The sequence below is a fragment of the Thermobia domestica genome, chromosome 5 (genome assembly GCF_964235325.1).
Source record: "Thermobia domestica chromosome 5, izTheDome1.hap1.1, whole genome shotgun sequence".
In the NCBI taxonomy this organism is placed as follows: domain Eukaryota; kingdom Metazoa; phylum Arthropoda; class Insecta; order Zygentoma; family Lepismatidae; genus Thermobia; species Thermobia domestica.
In genome coordinates this window covers 25788589-25813607 of record NC_137458.1, presented here as the reverse complement: position 1 = coordinate 25813607, position 25019 = coordinate 25788589, and the positions used below count along the sequence as shown (strand labels likewise).

The following is a 25019-nucleotide window of genomic DNA, read 5'->3' as shown; positions in this document are numbered from 1 at the left end:
TGTAGGAAGTATTCGTTTTTCTTTTTTCCCATAAAAGTGTGTTCCTATTTTCATCAGAAGACTGAAAACATTTCTTTGAATAAATCTTTGGCAACTACTTTTCTCTCAAATTCGATTAGAAGGGAACATTATATGAATTGCAAATCTAAAATCCAAAACTGAAAACAAAATATTAAGCATGTTCAATATTTCATTATTATCCTTTGATTTGTAATGAAAAACTAATTATAAGCATTGATGATTTCAGAAGATTCTCCCCGGGTAATGGTCAATATATGAATCAGAGGAAATTGATAGAACATTATTAGTCCACTTTGAGCATGATCGAAGATATTGCCACGAATTTATGTCGACAGGGTCTCAAATTCTCCCACAGGTCATGCCCTGAAATCATCACTGTTTCAAAGGTTTCCTTAACAAATATCTAGGTAGCATAGTAGTAGGGGTCGACGTATATTGAGCCGAGTCAGCAAAAATTTTTGTGACGTCATAGGTCAAAGGTCAATGACCTTGGCCCGGGGTCAATGACCTAGGGGTACCTAGGACCACCCCCTCTAAATTTTGGCAGGGGTACCATGGCCCACCCCCTAAATTTTGGCAGGGGTACATAGGACCACCCCCCTTAAATTTTGGAAATTGCCAAATCTAAAAATTTGGTATGGTAGCCTAGGACCATAGTATGTACCTCTATCAGTATTGGGTGTCTATGTCGTTCCCTTTCATGGGTAAAAAATTGCCAAAAATTCAAATTTCGGGGGTTTTTGACCTAATTTATCCCCTTTGATGAGGTATTATTACCCTATATAGTTATATGGACGTATACAGGGGTCCATTCCCTTTCATAACATATGGGTATATTGCTGCACCCCTTGAAAAATTTGGGAGGGGTACCTTGGCCCACCCCTTCAATTTTGGAAATTGACCAATTTAAACATTGGGTATTATAGTACAGGACCCTAATATGTATTAGGTTAAATTTGGGTGGTCCACCTCGTTCCCTTCTAGGGGTACAAAATTGCCAAAAATATAAACGTAAGCAATACGTTGTACCACGTGTTTGGTTTTTGGCTCAATTTATCCCCTTTGATGAGGTGTTATTACCTTATATGGTTATATGGTCATGTATAGGGGTCCATTACCTTTCATAAGATATGGGTATATTTGTGCACCCCTTTAAAAATTTGGGAGGGGTACCTTGGCCCACCCCTTCATTTTTAGAAATTGCCCAATTTAAACATTTGGTATAATAGTATAGAACCCTAGTATGTATCACTATAAATTTGGGTGGTCCACCTTGTTCCCTTTCATGGGTACAAAATTACCAAATTTTAGTACAACCACGTGTTTGGTCTTTTCACCTAATTTATCGCGTTTGATGAGGTGTTATTATCCTATATGATTATATGGGTGTATACAGGGGTTCATTACCTTTCATAAAACATGTGTATATTGGTGCACCCCTTGAAAAATTTGGGAGGGGTACCTTGCCCCCCCCCTTAAATTTTGGAAATTGCCCAATTTAAACATTTGGTATAATAGTATAGAACCCTATTATGTATCACTATAAATTTGGGTGGTCCACCTCGTTCCCTTTCATGGGTACACAATTGCCAAATTTTTAGTACAACCACGTGTTTGGTCTTTTGACCTAATTTATCACCTTTGATGAGGTGTTATTATCTTATATCGTTATATGGGCGTATACAGGGGTTCATTACCTTTCATAAGACATGGATATATTAATGCACCCCTTGAAAAATTTGGGATGGGTACCTTGGACCACCCTTTAATTTTGGAAATTGCCCAATTTAAACATTTGGTATAATAGTATAGGACCCTAATATATATTACTATAACCTCGTTCCCTTTTAGGGGTACAAAATTGCCAAAATATAAACGTAAGCAATACGTTGTACCACGTGTTTCGTTTTTTACCTAATTTATTCCATTGGATGAGGTCCTATTACCTTATATGTTATATGGTCACGTATGGGGATTCATTTCCTATCATAAGACATAGGTACATTTGTGCACCCGGGAGGGGTACTTTGACCCACCCCTTTAATTTTGGAAATTGTCCCTTTTATATGTTTGGTATTATAGTATAGGACCCTAATATAAATTACTATAAATTTTGATGGTTCACCTCGTTTCCTTTCATGGGTACGAAATTGCCAAATTTTAGTACAACCACGTGTTTGGTTTTGGCTCAATTTAACCCCTTGGATGAGGTCCTATTACCTTATATGGTTATATGGTCATGTATATATTGGTCCATTTCCTATTATAAGACATGGGTACATTGATGCACCCCGGGAGGTGTACCATGGCCAACCCCCCGTAAATTTTGGAAATTTTCCAATTTGAGCATTCTGTATCATAGTACATGCCTCAACATGTATCATGATAAATTTGGGTGGTCCATCTTGTCCCCTTTCATGGGTAAAAATTGCTAAAATATAAACATAAGCAATATGTTGTACCATGTGTTTGGTTTTTGGCCCAATTTCTCCCCCTTTGATGAGGTTCTATTACCTTATATGGTTATACGGTCATGTATATGGGTTCATTTCCTATCATAAGACATGGGTACATTGACGCACCCTTTATAAATTTGGGAGGGGTATCTTGGCTCATCCACTCGGTTTTAGAAATTGTTTAATATAAGCATTTGGTATTATAGTACAGGACTTCAATATGTACCACTATAAATTTGGATGGTCCACATCGTTCCCTTTCATGGGTAAAGAACTACCAAAAATCAAATTTCGGAAGTTATTGACCCCTATTTAATACGTTTATAGGTTTATATTAATGTCATGGTTTATGGTTTATGGTTTATTACCTTTATATATTTATGTTCCCTTTTAAATTTGGGAATTATCAAATAACAAAATTCGGTAAACGTTTTCTAGGACCCATTGGTATTCCTCTTATGACCAAATATTCAAAATTTAAAGGTTATTGACCGGCTTTATTATTGAATAAGTACAGGATTTATTACTTTTTCATAAGACACAGGTGTATTTGTGTACCAATCTTAAATTTTGGGAGGGGGTACATTTCTTATTGTCATATCAATAATTGATAATTGGATAGTATCTCATTCATTGGGTAAATCATTGTCAAATATGAGTATGATCACGTGATCAGTTATTGACCTATGATGGAATTAGGAGTCCAGGACATTGGAACATTGAAACTTTGTAGGATAATTTGAGAATTGCGTCATTGGTTTTGATTATTCCCGCCAAATATAATCGTAAGCAAGACGTTGTACCACGTGATTGACCTTGATGAGGTAGTGTACAGGGATTCATTTCCTTTGTTGTGGTACTTCTTAAGTTTGAGTACACACACACTTCTAGAAAACAGTTGGTTCTACTCAGGTAAACATTTGACGGACATTATTGACATTATTGAGCATATAATGATATGATTAACTCTAAGACTTAGGTATATCAAGAGAAGTATTCTTTAAATTTGGGAATGGTGATAAACAGAATTTTAACATAAGGTGCGAAATTTGAAACAATACATTGAACTTTAGTCACAGCTCATAGTCTAAGATCATTGGTGGTGATTGATTTGAAATCTGATAGCTAACCTTATTGAATCTTATGACTCATAGACGAAAGGCAATACATGCTACAACACTGGCAAAGTTATTGTTAATGCAATTTGATTGGTTGATCACTATCTTTCCTGCAATCTGATTGGTTGATCACTATCTTTCGTGCAATCTGATTGGTTGATGATTTTCAAATCTTTGCTGTATTCAGTTTTAAGTTTTGTTTAACATTTAAAAATCTTGGTTTCGTTCAACATTTTGCACTCACTGATAAATATGATCAAAACCGTTTATTTGTTAATCGAATAGTTAAAAACCGGATAAAGTTTGACGGTTAACCGTGAAACGTAAATTTTTTTAGTTTGAAATTTTTTTGCTTGAAATTTTTTGTTTGAAAATTTTTCGTTTCCAAATTTTTTCGTTTGAAATTTTTGTTTGAAATTTTTTTCGTTTGAAATTTTTTGTTTGAAAATTTTTGTTCGAAAATTTTGTTTAAAATATTTTGTTTAAAATTTTTCGTTTCCAAACTTTTTGTTTGAAATTTTTTGTTTCAAAATTTTGTTTGAAATTTTTTTTCGCTTCAAAATTTTGTTTGAATTTTTTTTTCGTTTGAAATTTTTTGTTTGAATTTTTTTCGTTTCAAAATTTTGTTTCAAAGATTTTTGTTTGAAATTTTTGTTTCAAAGTTTGGTTTGATATTTTTAAAAGTTTGTGCACTTATTAGTAAAGAACTGGAACTGTTTAGAACAAAAAACCTTTGACAACATTGTGGTGCAATAGTACACGTCAGAACCTGGGGTTGTACTTGAAATGAAAAAACACAATTCATTGAAATGGATCATTTTATTACACTCCACATACATCCATACCAGATATATGATCTGGATATTGTCGATACAATGTATTTTGAACTTCTTGCACTAGTTTGTCTTTAGCATATAATTTTAATTCCAGTTGAAGTCTTTTAAGGTCTAATGCAATATCAATTGATGGAAACTCAATGTCCATTTGATCACAAATAAACTGTTTATCAATACAGGTATGCACTAGCCGGAACTGTTTAGAACAAAAACATCTGGCAACGTTGTGGTGCAATAGTACACGTCAGAACATGATAATGCAACGTATGTTTGCCATTCTTCACAGGTCAGTTGTACACCAAATTGTTCTGCTTTGCCCAATCGAATCACTGGGTCAAATGTTCTAGCACTGATACCAATCATCACATGTTTTGTTTGAAATATATTTATTGGATAATAGCTTGCGAAGATGAACTCTTTATCGTTAGAAGTACACATCTTTCCTCCTGAAAAGCACTTGCTCAAATGATTTCGTGGGATGACAGTGTATTGGTTGGTTTATAGTTATTGCTGACGTCATTGGTAAAGAATGTGCTGACGTTTGAATTCATGATTTCATCACAGTTGCTGACGTCATGCCGACCAACCATATTCATACAACTACAGCTGACGTCATTGGAAAGAAATGTGCTGACGTTTGAATTCATGATTTTGCTGACGAATCCGGCTGTGTACTAAATTCAAGTTGATGACTTCGACCCAAAAATCCTTTGTAACATAAAGATACAGATCCAGTATTTAAGAAACGCAGCAGTTCTTCTTGTTTTGATGATTCCATGGGTAAATATCTTGCTGGTAAAATTATATTCTTATCATTTTCAACCTTCACTACGATTCTTAATCCAAACTTTGTAGGGATCATTTGGCTAGCTAAGATTCTATAAGGTACATTCTGTTGTAAATCAGTAATCTTGGTAAATGATTTCATCACATCACGTGTGTTTAGAAACTGCAGACAAGTAGCCATGATGACGTTATCATGAATACTAACTCGAACGATACTTTTACATGATGCAAAACTGATTACGTTGCATTATCATGTTCTGACGTGTACTATTGCACCACAACGTTGCCAGATGTTTTTGTTCTAAACAGTTCCGGCTAGTGCATACCTGTATTGATAAACAGTTTATTTGTGATCAAATGGACATTGAGTTTCCATCAATTGATATTGCATTAGACCTTAAAAGACTTCAACTGGAATTAAAATTATATGCTAAAGACAAACTAGTGCAAGAAGTTCAAAATACATTGTATCGACAATATCCAGATCATATATCTGGTATGGATGTATGTGGAGTGTAATAAAATGATCCATTTCAATGAATTGTGTTTTTTCATTTCAAGTACAACCCCAGGTTCTGACGTGTACTATTGCACCACAATGTTGTCAAAGGTTTTTTGTTCTAAACAGTTCCAGTTCTTTACTAATAAGTGCACAAACTTTTAAAAATATCAAACCAAACTTTGAAACAAAAATTTCAAACAAAAATCTTTGAAACAAAATTTTGAAACGAAAAAAATTCAAACAAAAAATTTCAAACGAAAAAAAAATTCAAACAAAATTTTGAAGCGAAAAAAAATTTCAAACAAAATTTTGAAACAAAAAATTTCAAACAAAAAATTTGGAAACGAAAAATTTTAAACAAAATATTTTAAACAAAATTTTCGAACAAAAATTTTCAAACAAAAAATTTCAAACGAAAAAAATTTCAAACAAAAATTTCAAACGAAAAAATTTGGAAACGAAAAATTTTCAAACAAAAAATTTCAAGCAAAAAAATTTCAAACTAAAAAAAATTTACGTTTCACGGTTAACCGTCAAACTTTATCCGGTTTTTAACTATTCGATTAACAAATAAACGGTTTTGATCATATTTATCAGTGAGTGCAAAATGTTGAACGAAACCAAGATGTTTAAATGTTAAACAAAACTTAAAACTGAATACAGCAAAGATTTGAAAATCATCAACCAATCAGATTGCACGAAAGATAGTGATCAACCAATCAGATTGCAGGAAAGATAGTGATCAACCAATCAAATTGCATTAACAATAACTTTGCCAGTGTTGTAGCATGTATTGCCTTTCGTCTATGAGTCATAAGATTCAATAAGGTTAGCTATCAGATTTCAAATCAATCACCACCAATGATCTTAGACTATGAGCTGTGACTAAAGTTCAATGTATTGTTTCAAATTTCGCACCTTATGTTAAAATTCTGTTTATCACCATTCCCAAATTTAAAGAATACTTCTCTTGATATACCTAAGTCTTAGAGTTAATCATATCATTATATGCTCAATAATGTCAATAATGTCCGTCAAATGTTTACCTGAGTAGAACCAACTGTTTTCTAGAAGTGTGTGTGTACTCAAACTTAAGAAGTACCACAACAAAGGAAATGAATCCCTGTACACTACCTCATCAAGGTCAATCACGTGGTACAACGTCTTGCTTACGATTATATTTGGCGGGAATAATCAAAACCAATGACGCAATTCTCAAATTATCCTACAAAGTTTCAATGTTCCAATGTCCTGGACTCCTAATTCCATCATAGGTCAATAACTGATCACGTGATCATACTCATATTTGACAATGATTTACCCAATGAATGAGATACTATCCAATTATCAATTATTGATATGACAATAAGAAATGTACCCCCTCCCAAAATTTAAGATTGGTACACAAATACACCTGTGTCTTATGAAAAAGTAATAAATCCTGTACTTATTCAATAATAAAGCCGGTCAATAACCTTTAAATTTTGAATATTTGGTCATAAGAGGAATACCAATGGGTCCTAGAAAACGTTTACCGAATTTTGTTATTTGATAATTCCCAAATTTAAAAGGGAACATAAATATATAAAGGTAATAAACCATAAACCATAAACCATGACATTAATATAAACCTATAAACGTATTAAATAGGGGTCAATAACTTCCGAAATTTGATTTTTGGTAGTTCTTTACCCATGAAAGGGAACGATGTGGACCATCCAAATTTATAGTGGTACATATTGAAGTCCTGTACTATAATACCAAATGCTTATATTAAACAATTTCTAAAACCGAGTGGATGAGCCAAGATACCCCTCCCAAATTTTTAAAGGGTGCGTCAATGTACCCATGTCTTATGATAGGAAATGAACCCATATACATGACCATATAACCATATAAGGTAATAGAACCTCATCAAAGGGGGAGAAATTGGGCCAAAAACCAAACACATGGTACAACATATTGCTTATGTTTATATTTTAGCAATTTTTACCCATGAAAGGGGACAAGATGGACCACCCAAATTTATCATGATACATGTTGAGGCATGTACTATGATACCGAATGCTCAAATTGGAAAATTTCCAAAATTTACGGGGGGTTGGCCATGGTACACCTCCCGGGGTGCATCAATGTACCCATGTCTTATAATAGGAAATGGACCAATATATACATGACCATATAACCATATAAGGTAATAGGACCTCATCCAAGGGGTTAAATTGAGCCAAAACCAAACACGTGGTTGTACTAAAATTTGGCAATTTCGTACCCATGAAAGGAAACGAGGTGAACCATCAAAATTTATAGTAATTTATATTAGGGTCCTATACTATAATACCAAACATATAAAAGGGACAATTTCCAAAATTAAAGGGGTGGGTCAAAGTACCCCTCCCGGGTGCACAAATGTACCTATGTCTTATGATAGGAAATGAATCCCCATACGTGACCATATAACATATAAGGTAATAGGACCTCATCCAATGGAATAAATTAGGTAAAAAACGAAACACGTGGTACAACGTATTGCTTACGTTTATATTTTGGCAATTTTGTACCCCTAAAAGGGAACGAGGTTATAGTAATATATATTAGGGTCCTATACTATTATACCAAATGTTTAAATTGGGCAATTTCCAAAATTAAAGGGTGGTCCAAGGTACCCATCCCAAATTTTTCAAGGGGTGCATTAATATATCCATGTCTTATGAAAGGTAATGAACCCCTGTATACGCCCATATAACGATATAAGATAATAACACCTCATCAAAGGTGATAAATTAGGTCAAAAGACCAAACACGTGGTTGTACTAAAAATTTGGCAATTGTGTACCCATGAAAGGGAACGAGGTGGACCACCCAAATTTATAGTGATACATAATAGGGTTCTATACTATTATACCAAATGTTTAAATTGGGCAATTTCCAAAATTTAAGGGGGGGGGCAAGGTACCCCTCCCAAATTTTTCAAGGGGTGCACCAATATACACATGTTTTATGAAAGGTAATGAACCCCTGTATACACCCATATAATCATATAGGATAATAACACCTCATCAAACGCGATAAATTAGGTGAAAAGACCAAACACGTGGTTGTACTAAAATTTGGTAATTTTGTACCCATGAAAGGGAACAAGGTGGACCACCCAAATTTATAGTGATACATACTAGGGTTCTATACTATTATACCAAATGTTTAAATTGGGCAATTTCTAAAAATGAAGGGGTGGGCCAAGGTACCCCTCCCAAATTTTTAAAGGGGTGCACAAATATACCCATATCTTATGAAAGGTAATGGACCCCTATACATGACCATATAACCATATAAGGTAATAACACCTCATCAAAGGGGATAAATTGAGCCAAAAACCAAACACGTGGTACAACGTATTGCTTACGTTTATATTTTTGGCAATTTTGTACCCCTAGAAGGGAACGAGGTGGACCACCCAAATTTAACCTAATACATATTAGGGTCCTGTACTATAATACCCAATGTTTAAATTGGTCAATTTCCAAAATTGAAGGGGTGGGCCAAGGTACCCCTCCCAAATTTTTCAAGGGGTGCAGCAATATACCCATATGTTATGAAAGGGAATGGACCCCTGTATACGTCCATATAACTATATAGGGTAATAATACCTCATCAAAGGGGATAAATTAGGTCAAAAACCCCCGAAATTTGAATTTTTGGCAATTTTTTACCCATGAAAGGGAACGACATAGACACCCAATACTGATAGAGGTACATACTATGGTCCTAGGCTACCATACCAAATTTTTAGATTTGGCAATTTCCAAAATTTAAGGGGGGTGGTCCTATGTACCCCTGCCAAAATTTAGGGGGTGGGCCATGGTACCCCTGCCAAAATTTAGAGGGGGTGGTCCTAGGTACCCCTAGGTCATTGACCCCGGGCCAAGGTCATTGACCTTTGACCTATGACGTCACAAAAATTTTTGCTGACTCGGCTCAATATACGTCGACCCCTACTACTAGCATATTATATTTATTTCTCGTTCTACGTTTTGAAATGACAAAATCATAATTTTAAAGTAATTATAATACGATAAGCATAAAGGTTTATAGAACTAATGAAGTAAATAGTATTGTTTAAGTTATCGGTTTCTAATCGGATTAAAACTAGAATATTCGTTTGCATCGCACTTTAAAGTAAATCCTCTCTCTATATAATTCTTACTGGAAAGCATGTTTAACTCCAATTACTTAATCAATATTTTTAATAATATATTTTTATTGTAATATTTTTACTATTCAATGTCGTATATACTTCATTTCCCAAACCAAACCTCGCAAATGTATAGTGGGCTAGTGAATATTATCAAATAAATTATCATTTAGTTTACATAAATACTGCATCGCCTGATTTGAAACTTCGTACTTTAACTACTACTACTACAACAACAACAACAACAACAACAAAAACAACAACTACTACTACTACTACTACTACTACTACTAATAATAATAATAATAATAATAATAATAAATCATAGCCATATCTTATAAGAATTTCAGGCTTACTCAATAAAAGAATTCAACGTGGTCTCTATTCGAAGTTCTATTTATTCGAATCCGATAGAAATACAAAGAGAAACTTCGAGAACAGGTAAAAGAAAAATGTTACTTTGGTGGGACTGGAACTAACCTTTAAGAGTTCCTTTCAATTTACAAATGCCTTAGACACTTTGTTCCTTGTCTTTAAGTTAACTGATTCACTGAACGTATCTGAGTAAGTTGTCTTTATTTTCTAATCGGTTATACACGTTTTACAATCATTTCCTTTAAGATTGAACGACAGGAACACGAATACAAAAACAGTTGGGTGAATTAAAGTTCCCCCACCGGGAATCGAACCGGGGACCCCGTACACCAAAGGCACACGTGCTAGCCGCTAGACCAGCGGTAAGAACGAATGAAATCTGTTTTGAAGTGTCTGAAATTTATGCCTATTTCGCCTTGATGTATGTTTTTATGTTCACCGTATTCGTTACTTTGAGGAACTATATATGTTATTCATATAGGTTCTATTACGTATTCGTCCATAAATACTATATAAATTATCAGAATTATTCATGATATTTCATGGAAATACGCTGGTGCATGCACAGTAGACGGACAGTGTAAGTGGAAGGTGAGTTCAACAGAGATTATGTATTTCGCCGACGTAGCTATATAGAAGAGATAGCTAAAACGAGTCTACCTAATGAAGATGGAATTTCGGTAGGAGATGAAATGATGAGATGTATACGGTTTGGGGTTTATATAGTTGTTGTTCCAAAATCTAAAAAGAAAATTAATAAGATGTAGAAAACTTGAGAAAGGCTTCTGAAGAATATGGAATGAAAATAAATGTTAGAAAGACAAAATCCATGGTGATTGAATCGAAGCGATCGGTGTCAAGTATAGAAGTAGGAGCGGGAGAAAAGAACAAATGACTAGTTTTCGATATCTGAGTAGTATTATTTGTCATATGATATGCGAACGTGAAATAAAAACAAGGATAGAAATGGCGAAAGAAGCCTTTAGGATGAAGAAAATACTGTATTGTGGGACCTTGAATAGAGTTGAAAAAGACTCATAAAATGCTTGGTGTACTGTATTTTACTGTATTTATAAGGAAGAATCATGGACATTATGCAAAAATGATTACAAACAATTGAAGGCTTTCGAAATATGTGCGTGGAGAAGAATGGAGAGAAATAGCTGTGTCGAGAGGAAAACGAATGAGAGGGTGTTAGAAATGGAAGGAGAAAAATATTATTAAGGAGAAGAAGAAAAACTGGTTGAGATATTGGTTAAGAAGGAACTGTATCATGAGGGATGTGCTAGAGGGTATGGTGGCAGGAAAGAGAGGGAGGGTATAATTTAGACTATATAGAAACAGAATTAGGCTATTGGCGATATCAGAACAGAAAAATCTTAAGTGAAGATGGAAAGATTAATAGACGATCGTGTAGCATGGCAGTTTCTCAGCCGCGGTAAGTGACCCGCTGGTAATGGTGGAATACTTCTGATATAATGATGTTGATGATGCACAGTAGAAACAGAAAAATCCATATCCATCTTCACATACGATTTTTCTGTTTCTAAATATTATGAAAAATTGTTACATTAATAATATTATTGGACAATTCTGACCTTCATATAATATTTAAAAATTGTAACGTATATTAACCATGTTAATAAATTATAAGTTTCAAACTGTATAACTTTTCTGTGCATTTTTAATGTTGAAAAAATATTTGTTATCATTGTTATGACCATTATCACATCTTTATTGTTGCAGACTACTTCGTAACTTGAAATTTTAAAATATAATTCAATCCTTTCGACGAAGCAAACATGCATACAACCACCTACATTTGTGTTTTGAAAGTACAAGAGATTTGTTTGTTCGTTATTTAGTGAAAGGTTGGATGCAGTTTTCCTTCTTAGTGAAAGGTTGGATGCATTATTCTTTCTTAGTGAAAGGTTGGATGCAGTTTTCGAAAAAGGAAATGTATTTTTAAAAATCTGAGTTCTATATTTTTCATTACAATTGTTTCGTATTTTCAAATTAGAATGAAAACTAAGCATAATGATTTACCACGGGGGAAAACCAGTGATCGAGCTTTCTTCTCTGTGAGATCAGTAATCACAGAAAAAAAAAAAACATCACGTTATTTTATACTTACATACAATAATATCTATGAGTGTGCAGCGAGAATTCAAGTTACACCCGTAGTGTACCGCAAATTGAAAAAGGTTGGGAAACGCCGGTCTAAAGTATAAATTTCACTATATTTAGTGGTGCAGCTCAGTCAAGGAAGAGTTGGCTCAGTTTGTATGTGGTACTTTATTTCTCAGTGACTAATTATTTCTGGGTGGTATTTGAACCAAATCGCTAGGAACCAATGACTTCTCGTAAACATTCTGAAGCATCTATTCTTTAAGCTGGAAATTTATTGAAAAACGTATTATACCAATTCCCCTCCCGTAGACAATCATAGCCATTTAGTTCCACTTTTAGGAATTTTTCTAATTTTGGAAATTTGTACTTCATACTGGAATTAATGTTTAAATGGGTGTAAGGGTCAAGAATGGATGAGTTAAACAGTTTTCCATGCTGGAAGCTTCTGAGTTGTGTTCACCGACTGTGTTCTACTTGGTCATTAGTATATTACGATAATATTGATTGCAACAACTTATGTGTTATCTCAAGCTCAGAGGGGCAGTAGCCTTCTTCTGCTCCATAAATTACACTCTCTTTGAAGTGAAGCGAAAAGAAAAATTCATTTCTCGCAGAGTCACCTCTAGTTGATGATCATGCAACTTAGCTGAGGCAATTACGTTATATGCTACCTACGCGTGAAAGCTGAAAACGGGAAGTTAGCGCTGCTAAAAATATTGATGAGCACGAACAGGCGCCGTTGTGTCGCGCGGAAGTTCACCTAATGCGATAATTACCTCCATGAAGCTTGCCCCCTCCCATAAAAACACTAATGGTCTCTTCTAATGCAACCCTTAGCGCTTCTTAGAGCACCAACTCACAACACTATTGTTTCAATAGTTTGAAAACTAGAAGCAAAAATTTCTTTGGAGGGGGAACAAATTCACTTCAGCCCCCCAAGAAAGCACTAACGATGAGACCTTGTGCAACGATAGTGCATCGTTAGTGTTTCTAGAAAAAACTAATAGTTTCGTTAGTGCTTCACTATTAGTGTAGATATGGCTAATTATATGCGACGAAACTCCCATAAGAAATACATGGGGAAATTTTCATTGACAAATTCCCGATAAATTCAAAAACACTAATGATCTCTTCTAGAGCTGTCTATTTCAGGTGTGCCCTCGGAAAATATGCGAAACATACTTCGGCCCACTCCTGCCACCCTCTGATGCAGGAAATCGTCCCTTTGCTTAGGGAAAGAAGCGAATGAACTCAGCTGCGTTGCCAATTTGTCATTCATTCAGTCGTTTGGTCTTGACGAGTGAGATCGTAGTCTACTCAGAATAGCTAACAAGACAGTGCGCAGCGAAGTCTGTAAAATAATTCATTGTGACAACGCTTTCGCATCCAACTATTGATAGATCTTCGTGCAACGTTAGTGCTTCGTTAGTGCACATTAGTGCACTAAAGTTTACGTTAGTGCTATGATAGTTAACAAGTTATTAATGAATAACTCTGGCGGGGCTCACTTTATATTTTTAAAATTGTACGCAATTTTACACTAATTATCAGACAGAAATGATTCAAACACCAGCGGTTAGTGCATTGTTGGAACTTTATACAACACTAAGTACTAACGTTAGTGCTATAATAGTTAATGAGTTGTTAGTGAATGACTCATGTGGGACTAAGTTTAAATTTAACAAGTATTGTCCTGCAAAGGGGGATAAATGTCAAAAGTAAGTGCATCTTTAGTGCTTCCCTAAACACCAGACACTAACGTTAGTGCTACTTTAGTTTAGAAGTTATAAGTGAATGACTCACTCGAGGCTAAATTTAAATCTGTCGAGTTTTACAATAATTGTTCATCAAAAGGTGAGATAAACTTCAAAGGTTAGTGCATCATTAGTGCTCTAAAAATCACTAAGCACTAATATTAGTGCTATCGTACTTCAGGAATTATTAATGAATAATTCGTGTGAGGCTAAGTTTAGATCTTGCAATTGTTATAGAATTTTTCACTTAGTGTCAGATAGAAGAGAGACAAACACCTGTGGTTAGTGAATTTTAGTGCTCCATAGAACAGAAGACACTAACGTTAATGCTATCATAGAAATTAGGAGTTATTGAACAACTCAGACGGTACAGGATTTAAGTTTATCGAATTTTACACTAATTATCCGACAAACGCTGAAGATTAGTGCATCGTTAGTGCTCCATAAAACACAAAACACTAACATTAGTGCTAACACAGTTTAGGAGTTATTTAATGAATAACTCGGACGGAATTGAATTATAACTATCGAATTCTACAGTAATTGTATTACAAAGGTAGGACAAACGCTAAAGGTTAGTACACCCTAAGTGCTTCAAAAATTACTAAGCACTGACGTTAGTGCTATCATAGTTTAGGAGTTATTAATGAAGAACAAACGGGCTTGAATTTAAAAGTATCGAATTTTACATTGATTGTCCTACAAAAGTAGGATAAACGCTAAGGTTAGTGCACTGTTCGTGCTCCGTAAAACACTAAGCACTATCATTATTTCTATCATAATTTAGGAGTTACTCTGAATAACTCGAACGAGCTTGAATTTAAATTTTTCGTATTTTACAATAATTGTCCTCTCAAAAGTGAAACAGACACGTAAGATTAGTGTATCGTTAGTGCTTCCCGAAATAACAAGAACTAACGTTAGTCTAAAAATCAGTAATGAATAACTCGGGCGGAGGTAACTTTAAATCTTTTCAACTTTTAAGGAAATATATGCTAATTGCCAAATAAAAGTCAGACAAACTCCAAAGGTTAATGCATTGTTAGTGTTTTATAAAACCCCAAAAATAAACATTAAAGTTATCATAATTGAGGAGTTATTAGTGAATAACTCGGCCGGTACTAACTTTAGATTTTTAAACTTTTCCCCAATTTTACACTTATTGTTCCACGAAAATGGAATCAGTACCAGCGACTACTGCATTTTTAGTGCTCCACAAACATCTAATGTTAGTACTATCATAACTTAGGTATTATTGCTGAATAACTCGTGCAGGTCGGACCTTATATTTATCAAATGTTGCAGCAATTGTTCTACAAAGGTGGACCATATGTCAATCGTTGACGCAAAGTTAATGCAACATAAAACATTAACCACTAATAATATCATAATAGTTTATAAGTTGTTAATGAATGACGCGGGAGGAGTTGACTTTAAGTTTACGAATTTGCACTAATGTCCTATAAGGTGATATAACCACAAAGATTAGTGCATTGTTAGTGCTTCATGAAACACTAATCACTAATATCAGTTTCATCACTGTTCAGGAGTTATTAATAAGTAACTCGGGCTGAGCTAAATTCATATTTTCCAACAACTATTACACAATTAGTGTAAAATTCGATAAATTTAAATTGGGTTCCGTCCGAGTTATTCATTAATAACTCCTAAAGTATGATAGCACTAACGTTAGTGCTTTATGTTTTATGGAGCACTAAAGATGCACTAACCATAGCGTTTGTCCTACTTGTGTAGGACAATTAGTGCAAAATTCGAGAACCAAACTGAATTCTCTCTCCCCGATTATTCTGCAGAAACGAGGTGTTTACTTGTTGCTGGGGAAAGCAAGTACGTCATTAGTTGCACCAATGAATGCTATAATAACAGCTCGTAGGGTGATGTGGACATAAAAGATCAATATCACATTTTCAAGGTCTTTGTCACATAAAAACTAAACATTCCTAACACAGCTGTGCACTTTTGATCAATAAAACACGCAAACTATGTCTCTCAAACGTACGTTAGAGACATTATTTCAAGCGTAATTTGGTTCCAAATGAAATCACTGACTGTACTTCTGGTCTTCTATAAGTTTGGAAACTAAGAAAAATGATGGGAAGACAGAGGAGATGGAGATTTTATTTCAAGTTTTATTCTTTTGTCGATCCTGAGTCTAACAATTTAAACAGGATCTTATCTTCTACATAGATTATAGTGCTCTACCGAGTGTCCCAAAATTCACGCATGAAATAATTTTGATAAGAAGTACACGTTTATAATTAAAAATTGTAATTCTTTTATTGATTATGAAGGATATGGTTACGTATGGAATAACATCGGGTAAATTGATTCCGTGCCTTTGCTGACGCATACGCACTTTTTGTTGAAATTTTCTCTGAGTGTTTGGCATAAATGTGGCTGAATTTTCTTAATACAACGCTCAATTTCCTCATTCAAGCCGTGGGTGGTCGTAGGTTTGTTAGCATAAACTTTAGACTTAAATAAAGTCCAACGTTGCTAAATCGCATGATCTGGGCTGCCAATTTTGGTCAATAAAACGCTAAAGTGCACAACCAGGAAATGTCTCATGCAGTAATTGACATGCAGTAATTGCAGTGACACCGTCTTGTTGAAAACATATGTCGTGCACATCCATATCTTGCAATTTATGCACAAAAATACTAGTTTATCATGATGCAATAGTAAGCTCTATTACCTGTTATTGCTTGACAAGCTCATCGAAATGTCCAACTCTTGACGACGGTGCCGAATTTATGTTCCTGAACTCTCAGCAACACTCTCACGAACTGCTTTGATGTTTTGTGTTGAATGACTTGTTGAAGGATGACCAGAGTGTTTAAGATATATATATAATGAACAGTCTCCCTAGATTCTTAAATTAATCTCTTCACAGTTGATAAATTTAAATTACTATTCCGACCATATTTTGTACAAAAATTGCGAACTATAGCTGCCGAACCTTAATTATTTTTAAAATATAGCTCAACAATTAAAATGCCTGATCCTTCCGTGCCGCGCTCCATTTTTAATAATCCTGACGTCAGCTATGACGCTGTTCTTTCTTTTTCGTTGGCAATACCTTACTTCACAAATGGCGCCAAACTAAAATATTGGCTGAATTTTGAGACGCCTTGTACAATTATTGAAATTGATACATTTCATATATAGATACATACCTATGTATTTATACACACAATGTTGCTAGTTTGAAACTTGTGTTTGTTTACAATGCTCTTTTTTTTCTATTTTTTTCCATGAGATTATCTTTTTAAATAAATGATTTGTTTTATACATATGCATTCACAAATAAGGTCTACATTGTAGCTTAGGAATAGGTTTGTTCTGTATGGTTTATAGGTCTTTCTTTCCCTTTTTTCAGTTTCTCTTTCAGAAATGTATTTTCCACCATTTTTCTCAACTTTTCTTGTTTACTTTCACAAATATGTTTTTCTCACCATTTACTCTTTCTTTATTTATTTTTCGCAACAGACTAAATTTACTTCAAATATATTTTTTTATTTAAATATTCATTACTGCTAAACAAATAATTATGCTAACAAAATGAAAGCGGTATTTCGGTAGGAGGTAGAATTTGTAGGTGTTTATTGTTTACAGACGATATGGCGCTTTTTACGGCATCTGAAAATAAAATCAATAAGATGTTAGAAAACTTGAGGAAGGGCTGTGAAGAATATGGGATGAAAATAAATGTTAGAAAGGCAAAAGTCATGGTGAAAGAAACGAAGCGATCGGTTGTCAAATATGAAAGTAGGAGCGGAGGAAATAGAACAGGTGAGTAGTTTTCGATACCTGGAAGTATTATGAATGATGATATGAAGTACGAAAATGAAATAGAAACAACCATAGGAAAGGCGGAAAAGTTTTTAGAAGGAAGAAAAGTCTATTTTATGGGACCTTGAATAAAGAGTTTAGAAAAAGACTCATAAAATACTTCGTTTGGAGTATTGTATTGTATAGAGCACAAAAATGAACATCACGCGAAAATGAGAAAACGACTGAAAGCTTTCGAAATGTGGATGTGGAGAAGAATTAAAAAAACTAAATGGGCCGAGCGGGTGTTAGAAATAGTGAGAGAGAAAGATCTTTATATTACTGAGAAGAGAATGAGAAACTGGTCTGATATTAGCTAAGAAGGGAGTGTATCATGAGGCATGTGTTAGAGGGTATGGTGGCAGGAAAAGCAAGGAGAGGCGAAGGAGGTTACAATTGATGGACAATACGTGAAGACGACGAGGTTAGCTGCAGACCTGGAGCATGGAAGTTCTCTCCTGCGGAAATGACTTGCAAATAATGGCAGAGTACCTTTGATGATGATGATGATCATAGCATTCCACACTAAAACCCTACGAAGTGCACTAACATATCCATCTCACCTGTGTTATGATGTTTCTAACCCTGTAGCCTTTTTGTTTTATTTTGCAACACTGAATAATAAATGTAATATTGTAAGTTTTCATTTGACATGTAGATTTAAAACATATAATAATCTGGCGTAATGCCTCTTAAAAATATGTAACTTTTCGTTAGATTGGCAACACTGTTAATTGAGCGGTACCAAGCTCTCACTCTTAGATTAGAGTACACAGTAAATGGAGCGCGCTGTTTCCACATTTCTTCCGCCGGATGTTTTCTTCTGAAGAAAGAACAAGAAAGGCTGAAAGAAAGAATGAATGTGCCTGTAAATAAATCCTTTCTTAAATTCACATACTTTTTTTTTTCGCTTTTGCCATTCCATTCGCACAAATTCACTTGGAACGGCGAATTGGAGGGTACGAAACAGCAGTCTAATAATTGTATTTTAGAGGTTTCCTTTTATGATGCTTTATAAATCGTTGAAATAAAATTTTGATGGAAGCAATACGAAAATATGAAATCGAGAGAACATGTGAAATGAATTGGAAGGCTAAACAGTTCCACAAACTAAAGAATAGCAATGAGTAAGATACTTCTATTGAAGTTGAATAAAAGTGAAAACTAGAGTAGTGTGATGGTGATACGTGAAGAGAAGATATTACGTACGAAGACACTCATTCGTCTGTGCTCTCAAAATATCTGCAAATCCGATTCCGTTTATGAAACAAAAGTTATATTGTAAAGTATATTGTGAAGAGGGCTGCTGCCCACTTCCGGTGGTTTAGATCCGATTTTTCTCACGAAACAACAGTATGATATTTTAACAAATATCAGGAGGCCTAAATGAAACATCGCACTACAATAGAAATTATAAACACATTTGTGAATATTAACTAAAGATTTGTAAATTTAAAATAAAAGAAGAAGTAAAGAAGACATGCTAAATTCCTTTTAATCACTTCAATGCTTCTACTTAAAGGTGAAATCCCTTCCATGTATTCAGTCTGTAGCTGAAAACCCGAAGATTATGGAAACGTAAACGTGAAATGAAAGCAAGAATAGGAATAACGAAAGAAGTGTTTAAGAAGAAGGAAAATCTATTTTATGGGACCTTGAATAAAGAGCTGAGAAAAAGACGCATAAAATGTTTCGTGTAAAGTATTGTACTCTAATTGTCAGAAACATGGTCATTACGCAAAGAAATGATGAAACATTACTAGAAGCTTTCGAAATGTGGGTGTGGAGGAGAATGGAGAGAATTATCTGGGTCGAGCGGAAAACGAATGAGAGAGTATTAGAAATGGTAGAGGACAAAAGAACAATTTTAGATATAATTAAGAAAATAAAGAGAAACTGGTTTGGACTATGGTTAAGAAGGAACTGTACCATGAGGGACGTGCTAGAGAGTATGGTGGCAGAAAAAAGAGGGGGACGAAGGAGGCTACAATTACTGGACGATAGAAGAATCAAAATAGAAAAATCATAGTGAAGACGTTAACGAAAGATCGTGGATCATGGAAGCTTCTCAGTTGCAGCAAAGTAACCTGCCAATAATGGCAGAACACCTATGATGATGATGATGATAATGACAAATGTAATGGTGAATAGAAACTGAACCTCTATACTCACTTCTGATACCTCAGACACATGCTTCCTAAACATTAGGGACCACGTGCGAACTGTAAATGAATCAATTACCAAAAAAAAAAAAAAAAAAAAACTAAATTTTTATCATCAGTAAGTGAGCAGTTTTATTATTAACAGATATTTGTGTGCTTCTTCCTCTTCCATAGATATTGATCTGAAGAAAGGGTTTGGTTTGTTTAAGTACCAACTGCATTTTTGTGATTTATGTTATAGCTAACTGAATTACTATCCTGATTTAAGTGTTCACTGTACTTACTATTCACCCACGATTGAAATTTCTCTTTCTTGGGAGAGAGAAAATACGATTTATACGCTCCCGATGCTCTGAATGTTAGTCTTACACACACAAAGCCATATATATATGTGTGTGTGTGTGTGTGTGTGTGTGTGTTTGTGTGTGTGTGTGTGTGTGTGTAACTCAAGGAAAACGAGCGAAGTAAGTGGAACAAGATTGAGTGGAGTTTACGCAATGTTTCTCGTAGGTGTGGTCCAGAATGCGGTATAGTACAACATTCTACATCACTAACTTTAAAACAAATATTATAAGGAAAATAGCAAATTTGTCACTGCGTTTCATCTGGTCAGATGTAGGCGTTTTGGAAAGTTGATTATTAACACTAAAAGTCATAAAACCTAAATAAAGCAAGATATCGACCTGCGAATTGTTTAAAATAACTTCATTTTTTCTCAATATTTTTCTCACTTTGCACCCCCAAATAAGGTGAAAAATAAAAACGTTTCTCACTAGTCAACTTTTTAGATATTGCATTGCAACAGTATATGCGCTTGCTCTTACATTTTATTTTTTATTTAAAATTCTTTTTTTTTTTTTTTTTTTTTTTTTTTGATGCAAACTTTTCCAACATTGGCACCAAATATGTAGTTAATAGCTGCATAAGTTTTAACGTTGTAGTATCTCTTATAGTTTCGAACTTATGACGTGATATATTTAACTCGATGTTAGAATTTGCCATTAGGGCGATTTCACTATTTCAATTTATTTCAATACTTGAAAATTCTTCTTGATATGAGAAAAACAGATTATTTGATACAGAATGCAATGTTCTACATTAATTATCCTTATCTAGTAAAAAAAAAACTATTTAAAAAATTCAGGCTAAGTTTGGCAACAATCGGCATAAGGAAAAGCATTGTCATTTACTCGTGTACTGCAATCTAAGCGTGAGACGCTCTTACAGACAATGTCCCCATGTCGGTATTTCATGTTCAATTTCTTTGATGTTCATTAAATACTGCTAACATTGCAAGATCGTGTCAAGATAAATTGTAAACCCCGTATATCTTAATATAATAAATGTTTATTTTTCCTAATACTTGCTCACTCAAGTTGGTATATATATATATATATATATATATATATATATATATATATATATATATATATATATATATATATATATATATATATATAGGATTTTTCAGAAAACACGTCCAGTATTTATAAATCCGAAACGGCTGAGAATAAAAGGATGAAACAAAAACTGAGATAGGAAAATGTCATAGGGCACATCATATGGTATTGTTGTGGTGACTCCCAGGGCCCTCCTTCAAGGGAGCCCAGGGGCCAACTTCAAATTTTCAAAGGGGCCGCGGTGGATCAGTGGTTGAGCGTTCACCTACGGTGCTTGGGGTCCCGGGTTCTATCCCAGCCCCCGCCAAGTGAACTTTGTGGTGGACAAACACCGTGGGTTTCCTCGGAGTTCTCCCGTTTCCTCCCACTTTCTTTATTCCACCATTTCAATCATTACTCATCACCACCGTCTCTTTTAGCCTAACCGGCATAATCGTGGGACGTAAAACTCAAAGATTTCATTTTTTTCCATTTCATTTCAAAGTTTCAAAAGAGAACATGTGTTGTACCTTATCTCATTCGCAATCCTTCCATTACGCTGATGAGTACCACCATCCACAGTTTCTCGAATTCTAAATAGATCCTCTTGAAATTTGGTATTTTCGCCATTTTGGACAGCCCTAGATCTAAAACTACGCACTTTTCGACATAGGTCCATATGAACTTTTTCTCTTATTTTGATGTGAGGAATCACCTCTTAAAGTTTGTCGGTATAGTTCACTAACACCCTATATATGAGCGAGAAATGGTATGTCATATTTTCTAACTTACGAGTAAAGTGGAAAAGAAAATCCAACATTCCGATGCAATGTAATGTAATATCAAACAAGCTTCCTCTGCCATCTGCAGGAATATTTAAGAAATTAAACTACCTACATGTTGTTCTCTGGTCCGATCCCAATCAATTGCACTTAATAACTCAATTTCACTGGAAATAGCATTTATTATTTTCTTCCCCAGAGCCGATCATATACTGCATAATGTCTCTTTGAGAACTGCATAACTAACAAACAGATACAAGAAAAGATTATTTAAAAAATACATAATTTTGGTAATTTGTTTAATTGGTAATTTGTTTTTCAGTTCTATAACATAACATTACGTTTAGCATCAATTTTGTATGAAAACAGTAAGTTTCCGTAATAATTCCCAATACCTTTGATTTTGTCCATTAACTTTTAGAAATCAACGCAAATCATAATAATGAAAGATATAATAATAGTAATGCATTGCCACTGTTAATTTTAATTTTGAACTTAATAATTTTAAGTTATTTTTTTCTAATATGAATTTTTAATTTAATCAATCTAATGGCTTTAATTTTTAATTTTAGTCAGTTTTTTTACTTTACTTTTTGTCAGCAATCATAAAATGTTAAATCACGAATGATCTCATTAATAAATAATCTCTTAGATTTAATTTTTCTGTCCCGAGATAACATTCATCTACTTACTTGAAAAAAACAATATATAAATTTTACATCGTTTGCACGCTCTAAATATAAAATCATGATTTCATGATAGGGAGTATGTTTAAAAGAGTTTTCTAACTAACGGTTACTTCCAAAAATATTTCATCATTATCAGATATATAGTCTCCGTTCTTCAACAATTCATGTGAAATTAAATAAACACCACAACCCTCATTGTCTTCACCATTCAATGGTCTTTGATCGGTCGAATCATTTAATCCCAGATATGTTATAGATACCACAACATCTTTCTCTCTATCTTTCAAGTTAATTAGCTTGATTGTTACTGTTTTCTTGAAAGGCCATTCCAAAAGAGAATCATATTCCCCAGAACATATTGAAACAAAAACCCTTAAAGTTTTATTATATTTTGTACCAACCATGAACTGACTACCATATACTGATAAAAGAAGTTTTAACTTATACCCATACGGAGACTCATAAAACTTATCACTGTAAACATGGTAAACAATTTTACATTGCGTAAGCTTCTCACAGATATTTGAAATTCTCCACAAAAATTTTCCATCTTTGAGAATCATTGTTTTGTTTATTTCCTTTAACCTTTCTTCCAACTTTACTATTGCAACATCTTTTGCATGAAGTTCTTCTGAAAGTTGATGAATACTTTCCTTTAATTCATCTTCCATTCTTTTCAATTTTGTTTCTAACTCTTTTATAGAAGTTTCTTTCCTTTGAAGTTGTTCTGAAAGTTGCTCATTAGAAGCTTTCATGAGTTCTAGATGATGAATGCTCTCTTCTTGTAAGTGGCTACGTAGCTCAAAAGGAAACCCTTCGTAGTTGCAACCAACACTTTCAAAACTACACTTTGCAAAGAGTTTCACACAAGCTTCATCCAGATGTTTGTCTATATTCTCTCTCTCGATAGTTACGCCACAATCCTTTGGACAATCAATCGGAAATTTTAAACACTTTACGTGATGATCTTCCAACTCCTTGGCCTCCATTTCTTCACTACAGTATTCACAAATAACAATTCTTTTATTACATTCCTCCAACAAGTGTTGCTTCAAATCCTTCCGCTCCATTTCTCTTCCACATTTATTGTCACAGTACATGGGAAATAAATCACATATATGAAAATGATCCTGAAGTATGTCAGCCACTACATCACACGCACAGTATTCACACTTCACAATTCTCTTCACGCAATATTTTTCCAAATGATAGGCCAAAGCAAACTTTTGAACCATCGCATCACAATTCTCACAAGGAATTGAAGAAAGATCACAACTTTGGATGTGTGAATATAAATTATCTTCTGATATATTCTGTTTACAATACTCGCATTTTGATGACACTTTAATGTTTGTTTTTAGGTTCATATTCAAGTTTTGTTCTACAATGTAGTGTATGACTAGTTAATGTTTCTTTAGTAAGAAACGTTTCGGAACATATTTCACATCTTAGTGGCTCTGTCGTTGGCTGAACATCTTCCTGTTGTGGATCAATCGATTCTTGGAAATTAGGAACGCTAGATGCACAAGGCAACTGGTGATTTGATAATTCCTCTTCCATTACTTTTGGCAAGTTTCGAAATATTTATATGTCTCCATTCTGAGTATGTAAGGTTTTAAAACTAGTTTGAAAAAAAAATCTTTACGTTACTATTTGTGTAACTAATGGTAAGAATATATAAAGGATAATCTTTGTGTTCTAAATGCAAAGAAGCGTAAGGAATAACGGAACTGGTGGGAAATAGAATCCATTTACTTCGCACTGCAGTATAGAGTTGTATCTTGTAATCACTAAAGTATAATAATAGTAACATGTAGTAATACGTATATGTAACAACATTCAGTTCCTTTTCAAACAATGAATATCGAAATTTGCGTAGAATGAGTTTGTAACTAATGAATTCGATTATCACTAAAGTGTTAGAAGTATCACACAAAGAAGTTTCAAACTCACACCTTTTTAAGGATCCGTACACTAAATATATA

The 25019-nt window shown here is 34.1% G+C and overlaps 1 protein-coding gene across 1 annotated transcript; it reads right to left on the bottom strand.

Annotated features, from left to right (window-relative positions):
* Positions 1–23129: 23129 nt before the first annotated feature.
* Positions 23130–24401, bottom strand: LOC145684982 (TNF receptor-associated factor 4-like). Its single transcript, XM_081757331.1, has one exon. The coding sequence runs from the start codon at positions 24399–24401 to the stop codon at positions 23130–23132; it is 1272 nt and encodes a 423-aa protein (XP_081613457.1).
* Positions 24402–25019: the final 618 nt, after the last annotated feature.